Genomic DNA, 22,328 nt, shown 5'->3' on the forward strand with positions numbered 1-22,328 from the left:
TGACGGATTCGACGCCGACTCCATTGAAATGCAAAGGCAGCACTTCACAGCTTTCTCTCAGGGGGAACAAATCTCTCACCTCCAAGCCAAGACAATAAGCAGGCGGAGATACAGAGTAACTATGCAATCATTACTATGGATTGTGCTCAGTGCTTCTCGTTAGTGTAGAAACATCCCCTCTCGTTACGGTCCGCCTCTCATGTTTGCACGACTTTGTTGGCTTTTGGAGCTTTCATACTGGACTAGTTAGTGTTTTGTGTAAAGGTGTCAAGATAAAATGCATCAGCTGTTAATCTGTTTTATTGCTTTATAGCCTGTGGAGATGTAATGAAGGATGGACGTCTTCAAAGTTACATCTGGGGAAAATGATGACAAAGGAAAGTGATTATTTCACATGTGGCTGTGAGTAAGAACATAACTGCCTACTGAGCGAAGCCTTTGGTGTAATTGCCAAAGTAGAATGTTTTCAAGTAAATCACAGGTTGCCTTTCATCCCGTCTGCTTTAACAACAGCTTGCAGATAGACATGGGGGGGTGACGTTGCAAGGCATGATGGGATTTTGGCCAAATGGCACAACAGGCAGAGCTTGCACGTCGAGATCTGCCAACCCTTTTGCATCGGTTCTGAAGTTATGGGAGCTTTTGAAACCCTGTAATGATGCTCTTGGCCAGACGCCGCTTTGTTTTCACTCAGCGGGGACGCAGTGAAAATGAGCATAGACGGGCTTTTAAGGCTAACACAAAAAACTGCACTTGCCAAAATCAGATTAGGTCAGAACGACATACTCAGCTTACATTTACAGACAGAATAACTCCTCTGTACGGGAAGAGGAAAAGCTGCATAATGGATATTTCATGTTGAATACAAAACTGGGACAAAGGAGATCTGTCTTTTGGACTTAAGGAGGCATTGAGCACTTTCTCTAACTCCCCCAGGCCATGTGGTATACGCTCCGAGACAGCATTCTTCATCCAGTATATGCATACACTCATGCAAATACTGACATCCGGCCTTGGCCCCGACCGGATCCCCAACCCACACACACACACATTTCTAAAGGAGACAAACTGAGGAAAATAGATCTTATATTTAATTGAATCACAGTAACAGCCTCAGGACAGGAGTCTGACATCAGACAATGGAATGTACACTTCATTTCAAATAAAAAACCCTGTCCAATCAAACACACACACACACACACACTCAGTCTATGTCTAGACGGTGAAATGCTATTTTAAAAATCAAAACTGATTGACAACATGTGAGAGTTCTCGCTGGAATAAATATGCAGCCAGGTTGTTTCCAGTCAGCAATGAGCAATGTGTTGCTGCGGAATGTGAAATATGTTTGCTAGGTTGCTGCGTCCCACACGTGAGGGTGGAGAACACACACTAAGTCCCAAAAGTGCTGCAATCTGTAGCTGAAACTTAACTTTGCATGGTTGTACACATGGTTTAATAGCACATTTACATAGTTTATGAATGTCGAATTTCAGATATCAGGAGAATGAAGCAACATTGCTGCTTCAGATCTGACAGCAGCCGGTTGATGTGACCTCATCACTCCAGAGTTGTGTATCAGTCTGTGCTTCCTGTCAAGTCTCTCAAGAGTCTCTACACACAACCACACAAAGTCCTACATCTTCAGACCCTTTCGCCTCAGGTCGCCTTTGGCTTCTTGTATCTGCTCCTGTAGCTCCTGGGCCGCCTCGTCGCAGTCGTTAAACGTGGCCACCCTGTAGCCCACCGTGGCCAGAGAGTAGCAGCCGAATGTCACCAGCAGATAGACGGGCACGGGCCAGGCTAGCTCCCGGTACGTCAGCGGGATGCTCAGGTCCAACAGGTCGAAGGAGACCACAGCCCAGACGGCGCCCAGGAGGGACGCGCCGAACAACCACTCCAGCAGCTTGGTCATGGTGGAGGAATTCCGGGAGAAGAGCCAGGAAACGAGCTGGGAGAGACGAGAGAGACGAGACAGACGAGAGAAACCAGAGTTATGAGGTTAGTGGAGGTCCATTCATGACGTTAGCTTAGCTTTAGCCACATAGAGTATTTTGCTGCAAAAGACCGGAAATGAACAACAATATAGCTTGTGATAGAGCTGAAACGGTCCAAACTAACGAGCTTTGTCCGTTCAATACTTGGTTTAAATAATTCGCAGTCTGTTATCAGTTTTAGTGGATATAATCCGTACGTTTACCTTCTCTTAAGCGCCAGCTCAGCTCTGCGCAGACTGATGACGTGTAAGCCGGGTGCATCATGGGAAATGTAGTCGTTTACAACAGCGCTGCAAATAGTGAGACGAGCGGAGGAAGAAGAGCATTAGCTTCCTCACTCAGGGAAGAATAACTCGGAAAAAGTAATGCACAGTAAATAATGACAATAATAATTAACAAAAATCCTAATCTTTCATAAAGGGTTGATTGATAAATTCTGAGCCTGACACATCAGTGAATTAGCAAGGGGTTTGGCGGCACATGAATAAGTAAATTCATTGGAGTAGTTCCAGGAGCACCCAGGGGTCTCTGAGCTGCATGAGAGAAACTTTGTTGGCTGCTCTCCATGATTATGGCTTTGAACTAGTTCTGCACTACCTCCTCACCTGAGTTGGCCCCCCTTTAGGTTTCACCTCTTCCCTAATAAGAAAAAGGTTTAGGTGTGAAACTGGGATAAACCCCCTCCGGCATTGTTGGCAGAAGTGTGCTGAGGTTCAGAGCTTAGCAACCAACCCTCACAAAACAAAGCTGCTCTGCAACTTTCCTGATATACTTACTTGCAAATGCGCTGTCAGCTGAGGGATAGAAGGCAATCTGTTTTGATTGAGGCCTTAATGAGGCCCCCAGCCAGGCTTTTAACTCACATTAGACCTCTAACTGTTTCTCTGTGTCATCCTCTTAATTTAGAAAAGCCATTTTGAAAATGAGATTACCATTAGCACCATCTGAACGCTATCTGTAAACACAAATGTCTTTCCAAAGTGAGGAATCTGACAACAGTTGTTAGAATTTCATTAGGGGCCACTGGGAGCACACAGTTGTCAGATCTCAGCGTCTCCAAAGGCGCTATGAGCCACATCCGTCCATTCATGGCGGTGAACCGCGGCCGCAGAGGGCACGGACCTCTCCAGGGTGAAATCGGGGGGGGGGGGGAGACGTAAACATCATTCACTTAGCCAAGGAAAGGGATGCACTAAAGAGCCACCAAGATATAAACATTATTCTTGAGGGAAAATGGTTATTCTGGGTGTGTTTATGTTTTTGTCTGTTATTAGTGCAAGTGATGATGTGTGAGCCTGCTGGTGGAGTAAAGTCTGTGTCGTGAGGGTTTACGCCTATTATTCACAAAGAATGAATCAAGCCTGAATCATTTTCCTATCAAGAAAATGGAGCATATTTGTTTCTCTAAACCATTATATGTACATTTCCCTTTCCTGCCATGTACGCAGAGAAGTTACTGTAATGCATTTCAGACAGTGTGGGACATTGTGGTAGCTGGAATTGCAGTAAACATAATAATTAACCATTCTTTTGTCATGGCACTCTTTGGTTTAGAGGTCCTACCGAGGCATTTGTAACTGTATCAAGGTGAAATGATAGTAAAAAAACAGAAAATGTATCTAAAATGTTACATTTTGTGACTTGCCACTAATGTATATCAGTTCCAGTTCCAACTTCAGTTCCAACTTCATTTTTCATATAAACCTAAGGCTCATTTTGTTTGTAGCAATGCATTAAACATGTTAGATTACAAGAATTGATTACATATGAGAGCAATCCATGATCAAGACATGAATTAATCTAATATTCTGATAGAAATTACACTTAAATTAAGCATGAAAATGACAATATTACTGTACAGGGGAGTATAAAGTGCTTACTGTTCCTATAAAGGTCAGTCACGGTTCACTGGGTGTTTGGCAGCCTGAAGGAAGGAGTCAGTGGGTGATCAGGGTGCTTAGGAATGATGTCAGCCTTTATAGTGACATTCTTCCTATCTCAAGATTTAAGTCAACTGAATTTAGGTGGCTTACATCATTTAGGTGGTCCTCACATCATTAGACGCATCGTAGTGTTGTGTGCTCCATTGTACCTGAGTTTCATCGATATAAGCCGCACTGTGAGCGTGTGTGGCACTCAGTGGGAACGGTGGAGCTGGCTTTTCTCAGCATATCTCCCTGCCAGCTCCTGTTCCGTTCCAGTACGCAGGAAACCTGTGCTCCAGCCGAGAAGGCCTGGCAGACACAACGCAACAGCATGGAAGCAGGAGCACTGAAAGAGAGAGAATGTGTGAGAGAGAGACTACAGGGAGGGAGGGAGGGAGGGAGGGAGGGAGGGAGGGAGACATGCAGAGCGCAACAAAAACGAGACAGGGATGTGGGGTACCATGAGTGAGAGGGGCAAAGAGCGGCCACGGTATGATAAAGAGAGGGGGATTTCATAGCTAACGGGGCGAGAGAGAGAAAGCTGAGAGGCCAGGAATGAAAAGAAAGGGTGAGCGACTATGTGGACGAAAGAGGAGAGGGCAACAAACAGAGAGGAGGGGCGGAGGGGCAGACAGGGGAGAGAGCTTTAGACAGGGGAAGGGGGTGAAATCAGGGGATTTGCAGGTGCAGCTTGAACAACCATTGACCTTAATGGTGCATTAAATCCAGCTGTTGCTTATCCAGACTTCTCTCCAATCCCCTTAACACCTCCAACAGCGCTGTACACCGCATACGGCGCCTCGGTTCCCACAAGACGGAGCGGGCCACGGCAGTTACAGGGGCGAGGAGGAGGAGGGGGGGAAAAGATGAAGGCAGGAGGGATTGATGGATAGAGAGAGAGTGTTGGAACAGAAGATACTTGATCCTTCAAGTGCAGGGAGGAGTGGCCTGTGGACGACATCCACTGAGAGGAGATAAGAGGCGTAGATAACACAGCGGGAGCGGTAATGGAGAACTGTGCTGTACTCTGTCTCTATGCTTATGTCAATATTAGTGGAGTGAGGTCCAGATAAGACGCTGTACAATTAAAAAGCAAAACACCAAGGATCAAGATGGGGCTGGATAAAAACAATTGCGTAATATCTTGAGTGTGTGACCAGAAAGAGAGAGAGAGTGTGTGTGTACTGGGAAACTAGTGTTGGAGATAACAATAGAGCTTTGGCTCAAAAACAGGAACCCTCTGTTTCCTGGGCTGGAGACCTGAAGCTGTGTGTTACTTTGTCATTAGACGTGTGAGTGTACTGCATGTGTGTGTGTGTGTGTGTGTGTGTGTAGATGTGTTATGCAAAGGGAAAGAGTGACTCAAAGTGTGTCGCCGTTTCCAGGAATGCTGCAACTTGAGAAGGAGATGATACATGGTGAGGAGATCCAGACAAGAGGAGGCCAAATCAGGATAGATCTCACCAGCCTCCTCCAGAATACATGAGGGGAAATAATTGATTTATTATTGATTGACTTGCCAGGAGTTGTTTATTTATTTAGTAGTATTGTGTGTGTGTGTGTGTGTGTGTGTGTGTGTGTGTGTGTGTGTGTGTGTGTGTGTGTGTGTGTGTGTGTGTGTGTGTGTGTGTGTGTGTGTGTGTGTGTGTGTGTGTGTGTGTGAGAGAGAGTGATCAAAGCCTGATTGGTGGTCAGTTAAGGACAGTGTCTCCATAGTAACTCTTGTGTTCCAGTTTTGGAAGTTACTTCTAATCACACATAGGAGCTTTTCCATTGGCTATTTCTCAAACGACTTTCAATGCCACTTGTTGCCATGAAACAGCACAGTGGGCGACTCTGAGGTGACCACGTATCAAACATGACTCGTCACAGTAGGGAGTCCTGCATGTTTCTACATTGATAAGCAGGCGTGTTGGTGAACATCCTTGATCCAAGATCGTTTAGCGACAGTGAGTGTCCTTATTAAATTGTTGAGATAATGGCGACGGGACCTTTGCACTGCTTAGGCCCCACTTAACGAAGTCTCAGGCGACTCATGTGTGTGTGGGGTCAGAGTGTGGTCAACTGTGACCAGTCTGAACCATGTGAGAATGGCACTTGTTTTGCCCTCGGTGCCCCGAGTAAAGACACACACCTGTTTCAGCTGTGCCGTGATGGCCGCAATGAAACGGTGAAGGAATGTCCCCCCCGCCCCTCCCCTCCCTACCTCTTTCAACACCACCCAACTCCCCTCCACCCCCCCCCCCCCCCCATGCTGTCCTAATGAATCTCATCACATGTCCCGCATTTGTCCCACGTCTGCTGTTTTGCTTGTTTGTTGACCTTTAGAAGACGCCATTACTGATCAGCTTCATGGGTTGTGCAGTTCTGCCTCATAACACAACCCCTCCTCCCAACGACCACATCCACAGCGTGTATGTGTGTGTGCGTGTGTGTGTCTGATCAAATGCTTCTTGTCAGTGTAACGGCCATTAACAATGAACAACGGGCATAAGCCTGATGATGTCTACCTCTCCCTCTCTGGTTTTGTCTCTCCTCTCCTCTCACCCTGGAACACAATGTCCTTAAACATTAACATTATTGACATTGGAACTAATTGGCACATGGTTATAAAAGTCCCCCCTGGGCTATTTTAAATTGGACTGCACCATTTCCTTTCAACAGAAGATAGAGGAGTCCACGCACAGGACCAGAGGAAGTATTGATTATACATGGTGAATGCGGGTCAGTGCAATGTTGTACCAGGCAAAGGGGGGGGGGGGATGATGTACGGCTGCTGGGTCTAGACTGGATAGAAGTGACCTCATCTTCTTTGCATAATGGATGGTAATGGGAGGAGGGAGTTTGCTTGCATGTCTGATCACTGCATTGTTCTCCTTTGACAGAGCTAATGCTTCATACTGATCACAGGGAGTTGTACCGTAGCTGCGGTCGGGGGAGGTACAGGTACATTCAGGGGCGCAACATCCAGTGAGATTATCTGCCTTGCTCGCCATCGTTTACATCAATATCGGGGCAAAGGTTATCGTTTCTTTTCACCGATACAATTAGAGGCCTTTGGAGGGAGTGGGACATGCGTCAGAAAGCCAAACAGCCCAGCAACAACACATGCATACAACACACCGACTCTGCTGTCTCATTATGTCGCCGATTTCCTCTCTCGTTCCGCCAGATTAGGTATGTACGGGCCGAAGTCACTATGCTTTGCCAGATCAGACAAATCACATGGATTGTGGTCATCTAGTGTGCGTCAATACTCTGTTTATACATCCTGGAAACTAATTATAGGCTGCTGTGCAATGAGACATGTTATCGAATCCAATTATATCACAGTATGTCACAATAAGCTTCTCTCCAGAGGTGCATACGTTCGTTTACTTCACCAATGCAGCGCCGTTTGTTGTTTTTGAAGTTGAAACATCCTTTGCACCAATTTTATACCGATCCACTATTTGTTTATTATGGCTGTCATTGACTTTATGTTAGGAATGTGAAAGGTCAAGGCTACAAGGATTACGGATTGGCGGTTGGGCGGAAGGTAATACCCTGGAAGCTGATTGTGGCTGCCTCAGGTAGGCGTGTCTGTCTGTCATTGCTCATGGATGAAGTTGATTGGGTGAGACTGCTAGCCTGTGGACCAGTCCATCTCCGGCTCTACACACTAGCCATATTGTGCCCCCCCCACTCCCACCCCGGCTCATCCACCCCGAGACGACCAGCGCTCGACCTCTCAGAAATCTGACCCCGACGCTCCTTGCTGCTCCCCCAGGCACCTGCCAACCTTTCACCTCCTCACGGGGCGAGCATCTGGAAGGTGAGGAGGGACAGGAGGAGAAGGCCAGGGTGGGCTGTTGACATGGTAACCGATAGGAATGGTCGTCCGTGGACTTCAGAGAGATATTCAGACGGTTTTGTCACAGATCAAATGCAAAACTTCACTCTTCGTCTGCGTACTTCCATTGATATCTGTCATTGTACGTCACTTTCTTTGCTGCTCTCTCTCTCTCTCTCTCTCTCTCTCTCTCTCTCTCTCTCTCCTTCCCCCTCCTTCCTTCCTTTTCTCTCTGCATACACCAGGACATGATGTGTGCACAGCTGGTCTTGAGAGAGCCGTGCCGGAAACATGTGTGGTTTACGAATCCCTTGTTGACATTCTGATTTGACTTGCCTTTCTCTTTTTCGCCGAACCTGGAATTTTAACTGTGCAGGGGCTGCGGAGGTCCGACTCAGCATGTTTGACCAAGGTGGAAAACCACTCACATATGCAGCAGAGTGCCTATTTGACTGACTTACCATATAGACAATGTCAGGCAGTTCATGAAGCTCAGAGGGAACTCACTCCTGCAACAGGTATTAGTAACACCAAATGCTACACACACATTAGGCTGTATGGAAACAATAACATCCTAGCTGTTAGAAAGTAGAGTGTCCAGACGTATATTTGAAGTTGCCTTAAAGTGACACCCTTGGGCCCAAACACTATAGTTTGAGTAAAGCAGGGGTTTGAAGGGTTGAAACAAATGAGGCTCTGGATTCCTCTGGATTCCTCTGGGTTCCTCTGGATTCCTCTGGGTCCGCAATGAAATCATTTTTAAATCTTTGGAAACGCACATTTTTGGATTGGGTGTGTGAGTGATGTCACTTGATGTCACAGGGACCCGCCCAATCATCCAAAGCCCCGTTTGGCACGTCTGCAGTTTGATTTATTGCAATACATCATACGTTCGTCACATAATACCAAATGCATCCAAAAAAGTAGAGGCAGCAAAGGGGTGCAGTACTCAAAAGCCAATACGGGGAGGAAACGCCATCCGGAGCCTCAAAGTTAAAGTGAATTAGCTCTGTGCCTCCTCTCACGGTTGCGGTGCACGAGGTTACTGTATGCGGCCATATGGTCTCTGTCTAGCATTACTGTCACCCTTCATTTATCATAGTGAGGGAAGATGGCCCCTCTATGCCCCTTCAAATCCTCTTAGCCAACATTTAGCTGATTGATTTTTACCGCCCCCCCCCCCATTCAGATTATCAACCTGATAAAAGCAGGAAGTGGTATAATATTAATGCTATTCAGTCTCATGGGCGGATGGATGGATGGATGAGGGAGAGAAAGCTTTATAAATGTTTCAGCGGCGATGTCAGGCCGTGTCTGGAGGAATAATATCAAGGAGGTATTATTGAGTTTACAGGGAGAGCAAACTGGGTAAAAGAAATGAAATGTGTGTGTGTGTGTGTGTGTGTGTGTGTGTGTGTGTGTGTGTGTGTGTGTGTGTGTGTGTGTGTGTGTGTGTGTGTGTGTGTGTGTGTGTGTGTGTGTGTGTGTGTGTGTGTGTGTGTGTGTGTGTGTGTGTGTGTGTGTGTGTGTGTGTGTGTGTGTGTGTGTGTTATGCAGTGCCATTTGTGTACCTGTTACACACAAAGTGGAACAGTGAAATGAGACCAAATGTGATCCCCAATTGAATTCCACTCATTATATTCATGTTGATTTCAGCGGTCAACTCCCCGTCGCAGCAGAGATCCACGATCGTGCTTTTATTCAACACAAAGATTTACCGAGTCGTCCCCCACAAACAGAGCATTCCACTAATGAGTGTAAATGCCACACAGTGAGCTCAGCAAATAAACCAGGCTTTGTTGAATCTGCGGTTTAGCTTCATATCATTGAAGACAGTTGGTCTGGAGGATTCCAACAGACCCCGGCTCTGTGTACGGCGCGCTCTCCAGATGGCACCGCACACCGTCTCTGACAGATTGTGCAAAGCTCCGAGACCCTTCATAACTTCTCCTGATTCCCTGCCCCCCATTCTTGCCTCTGATACATACTAAATGATGATCGTGGAGATTATGTATTAGTAATTCCTGCCAGGTCTTTAAAAGAATGGCCATGCTGTGTGCTTAATACTCAGTGGAGGGATTATGTGGACCCCTACATGTGGTGTTGTGGCTGCATACCTCCAGTCAGACTAAACCCAATCTGTTACAGATTTGGACTAAAGAAGAGGGGTCCAGTGGGTGGGGGGGCTCTACTGTATTTATGCTTTACAGTACATTCCTCTTCTTCTATATCATGAGGGTTTAGAGCTAAGCCTCCCGACGGAGGAAGTATTTTTATCTGAGTGTATGAGGACATTAAAGAGAACCTTGGCTTGAGTCAAGGCTATCTTAGCTATGTTTTCTCAATCCCCTTTTTTCAGCCTTTTTATTTTCCCTTTGTGGTTAAGGCAAACCCAAATTTCCCTACAGTTTCCCCTTAAATGTGGGTCCAATTAAACACATATGTGGATTTTTGGTATTGAAGCTCATAAAAGGTAAACTTTTGCGATTTACATTACATTTACATAAGGAATGCTAAGTGCCTGCACATGTGAGGTGTTAATATCTTTACCAAAAGCAGACTGCAATCATTATTCATTAGTCCCACTTAAGGTGTTTTTGCTTTCGTAAGGATACGTATCAGAGGTCTATGAAGCGTAGGATTCTTCCTTTTAGGTGAAGCGAATCCTTCTGCTGGTACGTCTGTAGTGTATTGTGGGGCAAACATCATGTATTTGTAATTGTATTCTGCTTTTAAGTGTTGGTTTAATAAACAGCATACTTATACTATATACAGTTTGAGTATACAGCCAATATGTAAGGATTTGTGTGTTCATGGTTCTATGCAGAAATCCGTAAGTCCCAATCCAGTGGTATCTTGCATACGGAAATCTCTCTCCTTCAATCCTGACTCACATTATCACACAGGTCATAAAATAACGGCAACGCAGCAATAACGGCAGAAAAAGGCTCAAAGAGGCAGAAAACAGCATAAAAAGTATGAAAAAGCTGTTAATATTATAATAAAGAGGGGAAACTTAAAAGCATAGACAAAGAGGCAAGTGAAAGACATTTAGTAAGAGATCAATGAGAGAAAATGATTCATAAAAGTAAATCTATTAAGATGAGGTTTTATGTGGTGATTCTAATTTATCCTTCCTAAGCTGCCATTACTGCATAAACAGCACATTTGAAAAACCTGCTTCATCAATATCTAATCAAAATAGCTCCAATCATTCATTCTTTCATTCTTTCTTGATGTAAATGTAGAACTTTAAAGCTTTGTGTCACCGACAGTGTTAGACTGAGGCGTTGCTGGGATTCTGTTGTGTCTTGCTGCACCCTGGTGGTGAAACGAGGTATTACTTCTTGCTGACCGATTTGCAATATGAGTGGAAAAACACAACGAGGCTCGACAAAAACACAAACACAAAGGAAATGCCACAATGTCACCATTATTTAAAACCATTTTCATTTACTTAGTGTTTATTAAGCTTATTTCTTTTGCAAACATTCTGCCAGCAGGTGGAGTTTACGTGGATTAAATTCTAAGCGCTGCTCATTAACTTACAATCAAGCAAGTAAAAAGAAAGAAGAAAAAGATCGTTTTTTTATCATCAGCCAATGAAGCAATGTGGTTATCTATCACACCATGCACAAGGCAACACACTTATCCGCTCACACACATCAGATCGCCCTCTCTCTCTCACACACACACACACACACACACACACACATCTGTATTGAGATACAAAACAGCAATGCACAAACAAAGCTGCAGACACCAGTGATTAGCTGTGCAGTAGAGGTATAATTGGATCTTCTAATTACAGTATTGCCTCATTGTTCCTCTCTACCTCTAATTTACCACTCAATCTCATTTACATCCCGGGAAATCATTTGGTTGGCACCGTAGTGGATGAATGATTGGAAAGTTTTCACCAACAGTAACAAAACAACTGCGTGGTGAAACACTGTGGTAAAGTTGAACACTGCTACTAAGTCACATAATGTCCATTATCTTTAAAACAGAAACAATGTTATGGTAAGCATTAAAGCATGAAGGATGTGAGAGGACAGGCTAAACGTTTCTACAGGGAAAGGATCACATTGTGTTGTGCTGAACCTACAATAGCTTTTATAAATGTAAGCAATAAAGCCTGGCTACAAGTGCAAAGCATTAAAGATCTAATTCCATACTGGATGTTCTGGGTATTCCAGACACTACTTAAGCAATATCCTTGCAAAAATGCATGTAACAAAAAATGTAAGAAACTTAATTACATTGCATATTTGTTCGCTATAGAAACATTTTCTTATACAAATGAAATTAAATAGAAAACAAAATCGCTGAGATGTCTACCTTTTCGCTCTAGCCGAGTAAATACTTCACACAATTACCTTTTACATTCCTAATAACGTTTAACCTCAGAGTGGGTGTCAGTTGTTATTCATATTAGCGACCCGGGGTTGGATGGTTACCCTACGGACCGGAGTCTGATCTGCGTTGCGATTGGCCACCAGCTCTTGCAGCTGCAGCCCCCCGCCGCCGATGAAACAGAAGGCGGGGCACACGGGGCCGGAGCAATCCACGTGGCCCTCCCAGAGCGAGCGCAGAGAGTGGGCGTCGTAGAAGGTGACACGCCCCTTCTCAAAATCAAGGCACACGCCGAGCCGGGGCGGCAGCGGGTAGGTGAGGCCCGTGGATGAGGAGGAGCTGTTGCCATTGGTGATGGGATCTCGGTTACCGTTGCCATGGCTGTGGTGGTGATAGCTGTGCTGGGGCAGATATATTTTGCCCATTCCCATGGTGAGGAAGCAAAATGGTGGAGCCGAGTCCAGCGCATCCTCTGCTCCACTGTCATGGCCGCTGTCCGGGTCGTAGCTGCAGGGTGAGGAGCAGACAAACATCTCCATCCTTAGTTTCTTTACTTTAACATGAGCTACTACTACATTTAAGTTGGATTCCATACACTCTCCACTCACCGGGGACTCGCCATGTCTTGTGGAAGGTGAAACCACTCCTGTAGTTTGGACTCCAGACCAACTCCCACCTGATCAACAAAGGAAAATGGAACTGAATAATAAATAACTAACTACAAATTCTCTTGTAGCAGAAATTCACATAACAGAGATTTTCCTGTAAAAAATAAGTAGAATGTCCAGTCAATCATATGCACAAAGTAACATGTTCACAAGTATAAGGTAGGTGAGCTCACGGATAAAGACGATGGAATTCCATTTAGAACTAATGAACTAATATGCAACAACCCATAATTACATAATAACATTAATTATAAACAACAACAGCAGCATGTAATTTGTATTTGACAATTTTGTAAGTGGAGATCAGAGAACAGTTTTGACTTGCCTTCACAAGATAAGACCCAGGCTCCACTGAGCATGCCCAGTAGTGCCGTCCTTGCGTAATCGCCACATCCCCTACCAGTAGGTCCGAGGTCAGGTGACAGGAAGTGAGGGCGTGATCTGCAGCCTGCAGCAGAGACAGACCCGGGACACTGCGGGCACAGCGCTGCTCCTTGCTGACCACCAGCCGGTCGGCATGGAGACCCCAGCGAGAGTCCAAGTAGAAGTTTAGCACTGACAAGTAAGGGTGGAGAGTGCATCAGGCGCAGACGCGTCAAGAGACCAGAGACAGTAAGAAGGTGTGAGGGTAGAGCAAAGACAGACAGAAAGTCAGAAATGGCATGGAGAGATGTTAAGAGGGACGGGAGACGTTTGGGTGTTAAGGCAACAGAAGGAAAGACGGTCGTGGAGTTAGATAACACCAAGGAACTGACAGGAGACTGGGGAGTGTCTCCATAGGGACTCAAGGTGGCGCTGTTTCTGAGGTGTCATTCCAGAGTCCCAACCACATCATTACTACGTTTTTTTTACTTCTCTCAGTCTTCCTCCTCGGCCTTTGTTGCATTTAACCAACAAGCTCCAAAACAAAGTGAACCTTGAATAAGCACAGAGCGTCTGATAGCCACAAAAGAAAATTTGAGTGATGGGCAGTTTGTCGTTGGGGTCTGGCATGTCAGAAATACAACTTGAGTCCTTTGTTCAGGGCTAATAGGAAAACAAGAACACAGAGCAGGCATGCACCACCATCCACCAGAGAGAGGCTGGATACTGGGAAGAGATAGGGAGGTTAAGACTGATGACTGAGGGAGTAAAAGGCACAAAGTATCAGAAAAGAAGCCCTGGGAGAGGAAAGTGTCTTTCCTCCAGAGGAGATACAGTTTACAAAGGGAGCACAGGCCACAGCAGGAGGGAGGGATCCACCGCTAAAACCATGGATCTGAGCCCGATCCAAGTCGTTAAGCCTCGCGTCTTAACAAACTGCAAACCTGGTCAGCACGGTGGACAGAGTGCACAGCATGAGCAATGGGGTAGAAGTGGGGTCGACGGAAATGCGTGAACTTCTTACGTTGGTTATGAGGCGTGCAGGCTGGCGGCGTGGAGGCGGCGCAGGATAGGGTGACGGGTGTAAAGCTGCGATGTTGACACATGAGAGAGACACGGGCAAATGAATGATATGAATGTGGAGATGGTGTGTGTGTAAGGTTGGAATGGGCAGAAAAAAAGAACAAATGATTAAGTGTCTCAGCACGATAGCCATAATGCTTAAGTGACTAACTTAAATAATGAGATGTAAACAGATGGGTTTGAATCCTGAATGACAAGCAACGCAGCACCTCTTACTTGGACCAGATACAGCCAGGGGTAGGTATCAGAAGTTATACAGGAAGGTATGAAGTTATACAGGTTAACTAAACTGCACACTGGGTTCTATGAAATTTTCTTCCATCAGTTTTGTCTCGTGTCTGCTGAGGTACACGAGGACATTAATCCCACTTTGATATGGGCTGATGAATTGAAGCAGCAGCTCAACGAGGGACGCGTAGCGAGCCAGAGATGAAGCTGACCACAGAATGCTTTGTGTACCTGCTCAATACTGACAGGCAGATGTTCCTTTGCACCAAATCTCTCCGAGTTCCCCTAAACTGGTGACTACACAAATGTTCCTGTACCATTCAGTGAGATGGAGCACGAAATGCCAAGTCTCTTTTCTAACTATACCTGGAATCGACCGGGTTCTGTCCATCTGTCTGTCTAATCCGATATGACCTACATTTGCCAGATTCCTTGTGTGGTTCAGATTACATAAAGGTGTGTCACTGTTGGTTACATCTCATTTGTGTGGGTGCAGTTTCCAAGAACAAATTCTCACTCTCTTGTGTTTATGGGGACGACCTAATAGTACCCCTGGTGTGTACGTTCTCTCACCTGGTGCAGGTGGAGTGTGTAGGTACACCTCCTCACTGTACTCCCCGTAGCCTGCCTTGTTGCAGCCTCTCACGCGCAGCACGTACACACTGTCCATCTCCAGTCTGTCGATCACGGCGCTCAATCCGTTCACTTCGTCCAGCCGCTGCCAACCCCAGCGGGCGGCGGCCAGTCCTCCCCTCATCCCGCCCCTGGACGCTCCTCCTGGTACTACACCCCGTCGCCGATATTCAACAGAGAAGTGCCAGGCCGGCGCAGAGTCCTGGGGCAGTCGCCAGCACAGGAAGAGCTGGTCGTAGGCCAGTGTACGCTGGGTGTCGATCACTGGAGCCAGAGGTGCTGTGACAGTGTGAACGTGTTGTGTCCATGAGTAGCATACTTTAGATTCACATTGACATTTTACATTTGGACGATCAGTATGCCCACTTTCGGAGAATTCTCCACCTTTACACCCTCATATTCTCACCCTGGATGAAGTTCAAATCGGTGAGGGATTTCAGTTCTTTGGAGACGTCTAGCTGGAAGTGTCTAAAGGACGGGTCAGCAGCCAGACAGAAACGCTGCAGATTCTCAATGCCGTGATTTAACCTGGAGTGGAAGAAAAGAGAGGGAAACCTGAACATGAAGCACGAGAAGGGTGTGTCATTTTCTCAAGATTCTTATTTGGTAAGAGAGAAGAACACCTTCTTCTTTCCCATGACACCAAAGGCTTAACTGCATATCACTTTTCTAATATGTCTACTTGCACTCTCTTGTTGTCATTCAGCTATTTGAAAGGGTGCAGCAAGGAGGGCAGAGACTGAACTTATTGACAGAAATGAAATAAACAAAGTAAAGGTACAGAGACATCAGGACAAACAGTACGAAAAGCTTCATTCACTGCCAAACCTGTTATGGGTCTGGCGCGCAGCCTGCACAAAGCAGGGCTGGTCCGTCTCTTTTAGCAGCTCCTGGGTGAACGCCATCAGCCCGGCGTGCTCCATCAAGCTCCGTCTCTCCGCCACCTGCCCAGACAAGGCCTCGCCTCGTTTCTGACGCGCCACCTCCATGGCCTGCGTGAGTGTCGAGTGGCGCTCGGCCAAAGCAGCAGTCAGATCCCTGATGCTCTGAGTCAGCTGCTCTCTGGCGGAAACGCTGTTAACCTGGTGGTGAACGAAAACGGAACAAGTTCACAGCTCACTTTAAAAGTCAGGTTTGTCCCTAAAGCCCTTGTAGTGAGAGGAGTTGTCATGATAGGACCAAACGTTTTCATCCTGAGAGAAACTGCCCTTGATTGCAAGTGGATAAAAAGGTTTTCAAAGTAATTTGCAGATTTATTGCAGGCCTCATTGTACCTCTAAAAATAAACAGTTAGGACAGAGTCATTGCTTTCATTCCCTTACAACAGGGTTAATATATAAGAAACACAAACAGATAAAATAAAGAGATAGTTAAAGGTCATAAACTTGTGTATGAGCATTAAACAAGTGGTGTGTGTTAATTCTATGTTCCACATTATGAATCACCTCAGTCTGAGTGATTGCACTCTCCAGCTGGGTGATCTGAGCCAGAACTGTCTCCTGGTTGGACAGAATGTAGTTCATCTCCTTGGTAATCTTCTCCTGTCAAGAAGAAACAGCAAAAACAGATGAGCAACAAATAGACACCAGACAAACTTACACAGCGTTATAATAACTACACTATTGTCTCACACTGCAGTATGATCTACAGTCAAACATGAATAAATACATTCTAATACCGTATTTTAACGTCATTCTTAAGGATTTCACTTTGTGGATTATGTCTATGTTGTATTCTGATTTCCGAGGCGTGAGCTTGAATCAGGCGGTTCAGAACCTCAGTGGAACTTAAAACACTTCATCTTTGCATGTTTTTCAATGAAAGCAAGTACAGGTGACATCAGACCTTCAGGGCCTGGTACGCCTGAGCTACAGGAAGGATTTTGTGTCCAGCATGGATGCGGCGCAGTTTGCAGAGAGGACACAGCAGCCGCTGACAGGACCTACAGTAGAACTGTAACTTCTCCTGGTCGTGCTCAGGACAGGTCAGGACCTGAGGAGGAGAGTCAGACTTAAGCAAATCCAACTTATTTAAAGAGTACAATACACGTTGACAATACATTGAAGTGCTGTGGAGGCTGGATGGTAGTTGGTTTAAGAATGAGTCTGAGTCTAAGATGATGATGTAGTTAGTGCTATGAAAGATAACCGTGTGTTAATGTGTCACCTTTGGTCTGAAGTTGAGTGTGGGTGGGATATGTTCATGCTGCGCCCGTGGCGTCCCCCATGGGTGGTAGAGCTTGAAACACTCATTACAGAAATTGGACTTGCAGTCAGCGCAGCCCTTTGTTGCCTCCAAAGCTTGAGGAGGTTTACAGAACTGACACATCACAGCCACACTGCCCAGGCTCACAGTGTGTCTGTACCTGGGGACAGAGAACAGATAGTTTGAGCTCCACTGAGATTAAATATAATTTCATCAGTATTATTATTAGTAGTATTACTTCATCATAAGTATTTGGACTCTAAAGCTGCATAGTCAGGACACACAGAGGTTGCAGTCAAAAGCACAAATCCAATCAAACCCAAATGCAGGCTATGACTCATGAAATCTCCAATAATGGGAATACAAAAAGCGTAGTTGCATATTGGATCTATGTTGCATGGGTGTGTGTACTGCATGAGTGTGTGTACTGCATGAGTGTGTGTGAACTGCATGGGTGTGCAAACTCTGCTGGATTCCTCATCAGCTCAGCTGCAGAATAGCTACACTCAGCATTTGGATACGTTCCCACGCCTCCAGTGTTTCAGGCTGAAGCAAGTTGTAGTGTAGCTCCGTACATCAGTGATTCTGCATGTGTGTGTGTGGACTTACATGCATACTGTGGTCACACACTGCTGCTGGGGCCAGAACAATCCCATAATACAGTTTTGTATCTGCATTATTAGCATTTGGTTATTAATATTGTGTATTTTAAACTCGGAAGATCATGTCATTTTGCGCGTTTGTGTGTGTGTGTTTGCATTTTTGGATTATGGGTGTGCAGATGTGTTAAATGCTAAATGATCAATCCTGGATCCACATCAGCACATATAACACCTGATAGAGCTATTACTGTGGCAGGGAGAGAATGTGTGTGCGGTGAGTCCCAAGGACAAGGAAAGAGCAGCTAGGTGTTAAGATGTGTGTGTGTGTGTGTACGGGGTCCCTACCTCTCCACTATGCGCTCTAATGTGAGGTTACGTAGACAGTCAGTCAGACCCTTCTCCCCTAGTTCCACATCTCGACCACAGGGGATGCAGGGAAACATCATCAAAAGGGGTGGACCCTCCTTCCGCCGTCGCCCTGGATATGTCCCACATCCTGGACACCAGGGCATGGATGGGGGATGGGGAGCAAACCAACATAGAAATCCACTTAGGGAGACAGCAGATGATAGTAGAGCTTGCCTTTGCAATGCACTCATCAAAAAGCTTTTAGGGAGTATGTTTGATGTTATGAGTCAAATAAATTATCTTTCTAATTTTGCAGCTGTAAGTATTATAATATTATGATGGGAAATGAAGAGTTGTTCCGAACCTGCCCGCAACACGCGGTCTATGGGTCGCTGCTCCGCTTTAGGCGTGGGCCTGCGTGCCTGACGGGGGGAGCGGGTGTTGGGCGTGGAGGCCGGGGAGTTGGGCTCCGGAGGAAGCTCGGGAGGCGGGTAGCCGTTGGCCACCAGGACCTCCGAGGCGCACATGAGGCAGACGCTGTGCTGGCACGGCAACACCACGGGCTGCTTCACGATGTGCTTACACACAGAGCAGTGCAGCTCGTGCTCCAAGCTCTTCATGTTGGACTGTGGGAGGCAAAGAAAGAATCTGTTAAAGTAGAAGGGATAAGAGAAGAGATGAAGAGAGATGGGCAACATTTGAGTTTGCCTGGTTAAAGTATGAACAGAACAGTTTGGTGCAGGAGCTCTCTGGGCATAACCTCATGTTTATTTAAAGAGGAATAGACCAAACTGTGTGTGTGTGTGTGTGTGTGTGTGTGTGTGTGTGTGTGTGTGTGTGTGTGTGTGTGTGTGAGTGTGTGTGTGTGTGTGTGTGTGTGTGTGTGTGTTTGTGTAATTGCATCTTTTATTCAGGAGCTGGACAATTCCAATGAGTGTGTGTGTTTTATGTTGATTACATGGGCCACTCCTGCTGCACCCAGTGGCCCAAGTGTATTAGAGTCACATCGATAAATCATCTTTCTTTCTCAATCGAATCCAGACTCAGAGTATTCACACACTGGAGTACATGTTGGTGGTTATGTGCGGTTAGATCAGTGTGTCATTGCAGGATGAGGATGAGGCGGTGACGGAGATTGACCTGCAGCTGTGAGCTACACGGTGACCTTTAAGGAGAGATGAACACCAGAGCAGGCTGGCAAACTATTTACCAACATTTGTGTGGAATACATGAACACGCAACACGCATACACCTGATTTGCTGCGAAAGGGGGATTGTGTGTCACTGATCTGATCAGATATCTACCATAACTCACACACACGCCACAAGAGTAGCGTCTTCTGTGTGTGTGTATGCACATAATCTTGCTTGCTGCTGAAGAGGAATAAACTCCACACACGGAGACACGTTTCCACCACACACACACACACTCACACACACACTGGTGATCTGGATTCATTGATTGCTCCACATTTTGTCCCCCCATAGTTTTCAACCCTAAGACATGCTCTCTCGCTCGCTCGCTCGCTCGCTCGCGCTCTCTCTCTCTCTCTCTCTCTCTCTCTCTCTCTCTCTCTCTCTCTCTCTCTCTCTCTCTCTCTCTCTCTCTCTCTCTCTCTCTCTCTCTCTCTCTCTGCCTGCATCAGTCGCTCTGTGTCATTCCTCCAATGTCAACTCCGGCCTCCTATCCCCATCAGTCAAACGCTATCATCTCTCCCCATCCGGACCCGCGGTCACCTCACAGGCTACAGAGTCGAGCATCACCGGTTTTCGGTGCTCGTGTCTCGGACGCTTGAGTGGCTGCGGGCCGCTGCGACAAGCGCATCCTTACCTTCACCTGGAATCTGGGCGCCATGACGGTGGACGCGTGCATGTTTCCAGTATATCACAGAAGAAGAGAGAGAGAGAGAGAGAGAGAGGGGAGGCAGGGAGGAGGAGGAGGAGAAGGAGGAAGGGGTGGGGGGGGCGATCGAGCGCTACATGTCCATCAGTGCACACCGAGCTCAAGGACGTGGGCACCGGCGTGGGGGTCTCGATCACGCCGCTGCACCCTGTCACACCTCTGTGTGCTGGAGCTCCACCGCGGCCGGATGCTCTCGTATCTCGTATCCGCACTTTCCTCATTCGCCTCAGCAGCAGCAGCGAGGTGGCCGCCCCGCCTCCTGTCTCCATGGAAACCATCATTCCAGCGAACCCAGAAACGAACGACACCTTTTCTTATTTTATTTGACTATTTACTATACTATTTTTGTAATTCCAACTATTATTCACGCTCCATATTCTGAGTGATGAATCGGTCATAACCCCCTTGTGTGTGTGCGCGCATGTATGTGTGTGTGATGTGTGCTGGTGGCGTGTGAGACCACCAGCAGAACCTGTTCTCGTTCATTCTGCCTTAACGCACTTGTGCTCTGGCGCATGGAGACAATTTAAGATAATTTCCAGATAGATGAGCTCATAACATGGAAATATGGGTAACAGCATCAACAAAACGAGATACAGGCGAAAGTAATCAATCAATGATATTACACCTACACCGAATACATGAAAGTAGATATCTGTCCATTTTACAGAACGACGTGCATGAGGAATGCGGACATATTTCCTTTTCTGTGTTCCATTACATACATAAATAAATGAAAGTAGGTTAATTGGAACATATACTCACACTGATTCGAAGCAACGCGTCCATCGCTGATGTGGCTGTTTTCATATCCAGCTCTGCCATTTTAAGACCCGCTTCTCCCTGCTGCCATCATCTAGAAACCAATCGCAGTGTAACTGGTCCATAGGCCGTGCGGTGCATTTTAACCACGCGAATATATGAAAATGTGTCCTCTATCGAATCAGTCTGCGGTCCGCATGTAGAGAAACCGTCTGCGTTTTGTCTATAATATTTCAGAAAACGATCGATCGCGCAGAAAAATGTTCAATAAAACCAATCAATGCATTCTATTACAAAAATCGAGAGATCAAATGTCTAAATTTGATACCAGCGCAAGTGTAAATAGCCACATGGTTGCTGTCAGATGCCTGTGGCTTTCTTCCTCGCCTCAGACACCCAGCCCCCTAACCCCCTAGCCCCGCCCCCCTCCACCCGCACTGAGCACCTTGAGATGATGGCTCACAGCAGATGTTCAGTTTTGGGGAGCAGATATCATATCAGGTCTTGTGTTGTCAGTCGAGCTGCATCCTCTGGTGTCATGGATCATATCTTCAAATCGGCACTAAGTCTGATTATTCGTGGCATCCTGGCTACAACCACCCGCCCATCTCACCATTCTGAGGCTACCAGTCTCCATGTTTGTGTTCAGACCTCATATCATCACACGTTATCACACTGAAATTAGGTTCACTGGATTTGAAAGTTAAAGCGGCTCTGTTCATATTATTGAATCATTAAATCAGAGAAATGTCAAGAAATATCAAGGACTCAACTTTATCCAATGCCTCCAAAAATCTGCCTTGATTAAAAACAATCTCTGAGTCAGAGTTTAAACTGTTTTAATAGTGAAAACGTTTTATTTTCTTTTACACTTTTACTATTTTAGTCCGTCATTGTTTTGGCTGAGTACACCTGTTCTTCAGGAGTTTAACAGTCCAGGACGTTTTGTCATTTAAATGGCCATTTTAGGGGTGGGGTGACGCGTCGACGTAAATCGACTACTCAATTACGTAAATACGTCGATTTGCATAACCGTGCGCCTACACGTCATGATGACGTAAAATGGCCGCGTCAGGTGAAAGCATGTACGCAACCGGAGAACAAGCTGCAGCGAAAAAAACGGCCCACGGTTTCAAGTGAAGGCGTCGCCGAGCGCGTTGTCAACTTTGTGTCCCCGCAAACCAAGCATGAGACACCAGGGCAGGGGTGGCGAACACGCGGCTCTTTGCCGGCTGAGAGCTACAAGCGGGTCTGCGTCTCATGTATTTGTGTTGTTGTACGCAGATTGCGCTTGATCACTTTTACTTGAATTGAATAAGAGATATGTTGGATTGTAAAACGGAGATTATCAATCAAAAAGTGGCTAGTTGTGGAATAATGCACTGCAAATCTTTGTTACATTTGTTTGTTTTCAAGCGAAGAT

The 22,328-nt window shown here is 46.1% G+C and overlaps 2 protein-coding genes across 4 annotated transcripts; both read right to left on the bottom strand.

Moving 5' to 3' along the window:
- Window positions 1-1,069: 1,069 nt before the first annotated feature.
- On the bottom strand, window positions 1,070-2,255 carry dpm3 (dolichyl-phosphate mannosyltransferase subunit 3, regulatory). Its single transcript, XM_076139395.1, has 2 exons — window positions 2,201-2,255; window positions 1,070-1,951 (listed from the first exon to the last, which is right to left on the bottom strand). Exon 2 carries the CDS (start codon window positions 1,913-1,915, stop codon window positions 1,637-1,639), a length of 279 nt encoding a protein of 92 aa, XP_075995510.1. The 5' UTR covers window positions 1,916-1,951; window positions 2,201-2,255; the 3' UTR covers window positions 1,070-1,636.
- Window positions 2,256-11,203: 8,948 nt separating this feature from the next.
- On the bottom strand, window positions 11,204-21,299 carry trim46b (tripartite motif containing 46b). 3 transcript variants are annotated; one of them, XM_076139666.1, is made up of 12 exons: window positions 20,909-21,299; window positions 18,605-18,866; window positions 18,238-18,388; window positions 17,252-17,450; window positions 16,931-17,077; window positions 16,531-16,626; window positions 15,914-16,167; window positions 15,492-15,613; window positions 15,026-15,364; window positions 13,104-13,333; window positions 12,719-12,786; window positions 11,204-12,617 (listed from the first exon to the last, which is right to left on the bottom strand). In XM_076139666.1, exons 1-12 carry the CDS (start codon window positions 20,966-20,968, stop codon window positions 12,173-12,175), a joined length of 2,373 nt encoding a protein of 790 aa, XP_075995781.1. In that variant the 5' UTR covers window positions 20,969-21,299; the 3' UTR covers window positions 11,204-12,172. The 3 variants fall into 3 exon arrangements, with proteins under 3 accessions (XP_075995781.1, XP_075995780.1, XP_075995779.1); XM_076139665.1 differs by lacking the exons at window positions 11,204-12,617; window positions 12,719-12,786 and adding an exon at window positions 14,166-14,230 and having other exon boundaries at window positions 13,199-13,333; XM_076139664.1 differs by lacking the exons at window positions 11,204-12,617; window positions 12,719-12,786 and having other exon boundaries at window positions 13,260-14,230.
- Between the last annotated feature and the right edge of the window lie 1,029 nt (window positions 21,300-22,328).

The sequence above is a fragment of the Genypterus blacodes genome, unplaced genomic scaffold, assembly GCF_046128005.1.
Source record: "Genypterus blacodes isolate CSIRO-AG114 ecotype Tasmania unplaced genomic scaffold, CSIRO-AGI_Gbla_v1 ptg000438l_1, whole genome shotgun sequence".
NCBI lineage: Eukaryota > Metazoa > Chordata > Actinopteri > Ophidiiformes > Ophidiidae > Genypterus > Genypterus blacodes.

Excerpts from the sequence above, each read along its gene's own strand:
- dpm3 (XM_076139395.1), bottom strand. The coding sequence starts at position 1,915 with ATGACCAAGCTGCTGGAGTGGTTGTTCGGCGCGTCCCTCCTGGGCGCC.
- trim46b (XM_076139666.1), bottom strand. The coding sequence starts at position 20,968 with ATGGCAGAGCTGGATATGAAAACAGCCACATCAGCGATGGACGCGTTG. Across the intron at positions 18,867-20,908 it reads ACGCGTTGCTTCGAATCAGT|TCCAACATGAAGAGCTTGGA; the intron begins GTGAGTATATGT and ends TGCCTCCCACAG. Across the intron at positions 12,618-12,718 it reads CAAGACATGGCGAGTCCCCG|CTACGACCCGGACAGCGGCC; the intron begins GTGAGTGGAGAG and ends CTCACCCTGCAG.